Genomic DNA, 3723 nt, shown 5'->3' with positions numbered 1-3723 from the left:
CCACGCCTCCCTCCTCTCTGAGGGACAGCGCCTCCCTGAGGACGGGGGAAACTGAGGAAGAGCCCTGAAGACGGGGAGATCGGATACTGAGCGGCTGGGCAAGAATGGGGGCGAGGGGCCTGGAGCCTCGGCTTCAGAGAGCCAGAGACCTTTGTCTCTGACCGGTTTCCTTCCCGACCAGGGTTGCCCACCCCCGCCACAATGGCCTCTGGGGTGGAAGTCCTGCGCTTCCAGTTGCCTGGCCACGAGGCCGCTACGCTGCGAAACATGAACCAGCTCCGCGCAGAAGAGCGGTTCTGCGATGTGACCATTGTGGCTGACAGCCTCAAGTTCCGTGGCCACAAGGTCATCCTGGCCGCCTGTTCACCGTTCCTGCGGGACCAGTTCCTGCTGAACCCCAGCTCTGAGCTGCAGGTCTCGTTGATGCACAGTGCGCGCATCGTGGCCGACCTGCTTCTCTCCTGCTACACGGGTGCGCTGGAATTTGCTGTCAGGGACATCGTCAACTATCTGACGGCCGCCTCCTACCTGCAGATGGAGCACGTAGTGGAGAAATGCCGGAATGCCCTCAGCCAGTTCATCGAGCCCAAGATTGGCCTCAAAGAAGATGGGGTCAGTGAGGCCAGCCTTGTGAGCGGGGTCAGCACCACAAAGTCCCTCCTCCCTCCTGCCAGGACCCCAAAACCAGCCCCCAAACCACCTCCCCCACCTCCTCTACCGCCTCCGCTCCTGCGGCCCGTGAAGCTGGAGTTTCCTCTGGATGAGGATCTGGAGCTGAAGGCCGAGGAGGAGGATGAGGATGAGGACGAGGATGTGTCTGACATCTGCATTGTCAAGGTGGAGTCCGCCCTGGAGGTGGCACACCGGCTTAAACCCCCAGGAGGCCTGGGAGGGGGTTTGGGCATTGGGGGCTCTGTGGGCAGCCATCTTGGGGAACTGGCCCAGAGCAGTGTGCCCCCCAGCACTGTGGCCCCTCCACAGGGTGTAGTGAAGGCCTGCTACAGCTTGTCTGAGGACGCAGAAGGGGAGGGCCTGCTGTTGATCCCTGGGGGCCGGGCAAGCGTGGGGGCCACTTCAGGTCTGGTGGAGGCAGCAGCAGTGGCCATGGCTGCCCGGGGGGCGGGGGGCAGCCTGGGGGCGGGGGGCAGCCGGGGCCCTGTGCCTGGGGGCTTCTCAGGTGGGAATCCGTTGAAGAACATCAAGTGCACCAAGTGCCCAGAAGTGTTCCAGGGCGTGGAGAAGCTGGTCTTCCACATGCGGGCGCAGCATTTCATCTTCATGTGCCCGCGCTGCGGCAAGCAGTTCAACCACAGCAGCAACCTCAACCGCCACATGAACGTGCACCGTGGCGTCAAGTCACACTCATGTGGCATCTGTGGCAAGTGCTTCACGCAGAAGTCCACACTGCACGACCACCTCAATCTGCACTCGGGAGCTCGACCATACCGTTGCTCCTATTGCGACGTGCGCTTCGCCCACAAGCCTGCCATCAGGCGACACCTCAAGGAGCAGCATGGCAAAACCACAGCCGAGAATGTGCTGGAGGCCAGTGTGGCCGAGATCAATGTCCTCATCCGCTAGCAGGGCAGGTGCCGAGGCAGGAGGCCGGGGTCCCTGGGCTGGGTGGGAAGGTGCCTCCCATGGCCTGGGAGAATAAGGGGGTGGGGGATCTGGGGCAGGAAGGTACATTGGGGAACCTGAGCAGACACACATTCTGAGAGAAGGGTCAAAGATTCATTGGTGAGAAGACCCAGTTTCTTCAGAGCTGAAGAAAGGACACAGATGGAGGGAGGGTTCTTTGAGAAGACCAAGAGAATATGGGGTCCCAGAAGAGACGGTGCATGGATATGTGAAGGGAGGGGAAAGGTCCTGTAGAATGAATAGAAGAAAGACTGGAAAATGTTTTATTCTGGGCTAAGGCTGCCCAGGGAGAGGCTCTGACATTTCTTGAGGTAGGGATTGGGTGGGTGGGACTTGGGAGGGAATTTGGCAGGGGGCAGCTTACATGCTCCTGTTTAGAATAGATTCTTGGGAGAGGGAGTGGAGAGGGAAAAGATTATCGAATCCCAGAAAAGGAAGCTCTTGCATGCTGGGGAAAGGGGGTACGATTTCTAGAAAGAACAAAGTAAGGTGCCAGGTAAGAGAACATGAAGGTGAGCATCCTGGGTAAATATTGGGAAGTAGGGGCGGGTGGGAGGGCACTTAGCAGAAAGGACACAAGAAGGGCTGTTGGGGAGGGAGAGGAGTAGAGACTTATACAGTATTTTTTAAGAAAAAACATATTTTTTAGGATTTTTTCTGGAGTTTGGGGTTTTAGTTTTTCTGCTTTTATTTTCCACAAAATAAAAAAAAAAAAAAAACCCAACTTGTTTTTTCTTTATATTCTGGTAACCGTGTGTATGAGTGGCTCTTTTTTCCCCACCAGTTCTATGAGCATCCTACCCTAGATAGCCTCTCCTTCCGAGGCTGTGTGCTCAGTACCTACAGGTCACAATTCATGCAGGTCCCATGGCTGAAGGAGCCCAGGCATTGGGGCAGGGGGTTCCTCTGGCAAAGGACTCGCAGTCTTGTGACCTCCCCAACTGGCAGGGTATCTCACAGCACAAGTGTGCAGCAGTTGTTTGGCAGCAGTGATGATACACATGAACTGCTCCTCCATTTGAGGAGTTTGGTATCAGGGCTAGGGATGGGCTACGGTAGTCAATGCAAGCAGAATTCTGTGTTGGACCTTTTGTTGTTTTTTTTTTTTTTTTTTTTTTGGTCCAGAGGAAGGATCCATGGGGTGGGGGTGGGGGGAGCGAAGGAATTAAAAACCACTGTTTGGGCTAGGGTGCAGGGAAGACTACAAGTCCCAGAAAGCTCTGGAATAGTTTTTAACCAGAGTACTACAGTTCCCAGAAGGCCTTGAATTGGCCTCAGGTGCCCCATATCCCAACCACCTGTCTGTAGCAAATAATGCGTGTGAAATCATAGATATTTCCAAACTTTGGCCAGAATGCGATACCTAAGGGGATGGTACCCTAAATTCTACCAAGGTTATGTGTTTTGGTATAATATTCGTAACTTCTACTGACAGTTGGACTACATATGACCCATGGAGTGCCGGACTTTGCTTGTGTTTAGTAAAAAACATTACTTACTGCAGTGTCACCAGATAGTAATGACTCTCGGGCTGCTGGGGGCTTTCTTGGATCCGTAATGTGTGTCATGCCACAACGCCTGGCATAAACAGAAGAGACATTTAGTCCTAGGTTTTTAAAAGGGGAAGCCGCTCCGGGGGACATGAAGCAGCATGTTAGAACCAGTCAAGAATAAAGATGTCCTCCGCGCAGCCCTGTTACCCACTTCTTGCTCGTTAGAAAAGTGAGGCTGAACCTTCTATTTGGTGATCCAGAAACTAGAAAGAGCAAAGCAACCAGAGGTGGGAGACGCTCACGAGGGCTGCGAGAAAATACAGCCGCTGTCGAGAGCCGGGAGGTTCAGACGCTCTGCTAGTTACCTAAATCCAGCTCGGGGTGGAGAAGCCACACCTGGACCTGGGCGTGCCTCGCTCTCGGGTCCCCGCAGAGCTGAGGTGAGGAATGGCAGGAATTCTCGGCCCCCAGCTTCGGCCAGCCACCGCCATTTCCAGTGCCGCTCCCGAGGAAAAATGGCCAGAAAACGCGTCGCGGCTCCTTTAAGGCTCCTCCTCGCCTTCCCTCCCCCCCCCCCCCCCGCTCACGT

The 3723-nt window shown here is 55.2% G+C and overlaps 1 protein-coding gene across 1 annotated transcript; it reads left to right on the top strand.

The window, feature by feature from the left end:
• The first annotated feature begins 201 nt into the window (after nt 1–201).
• On the top strand, nt 202–1581 carry ZBTB12 (zinc finger and BTB domain containing 12). The gene has a single exon (XM_004390770.1). It carries the CDS (start codon nt 202–204, stop codon nt 1579–1581), a length of 1380 nt encoding a protein of 459 aa, XP_004390827.1.
• The last annotated feature ends 2142 nt before the right edge of the window (nt 1582–3723 follow it).

This window comes from Trichechus manatus, unplaced genomic scaffold (genome assembly GCF_000243295.1).
Source record: "Trichechus manatus latirostris isolate Lorelei unplaced genomic scaffold, TriManLat1.0 scaffold00327, whole genome shotgun sequence".
Classification (NCBI taxonomy): domain Eukaryota; kingdom Metazoa; phylum Chordata; class Mammalia; order Sirenia; family Trichechidae; genus Trichechus; species Trichechus manatus.
Note: the sequence above shows the minus strand (reverse complement) of the source record. Positions and strands in the feature narration are given on the sequence as shown.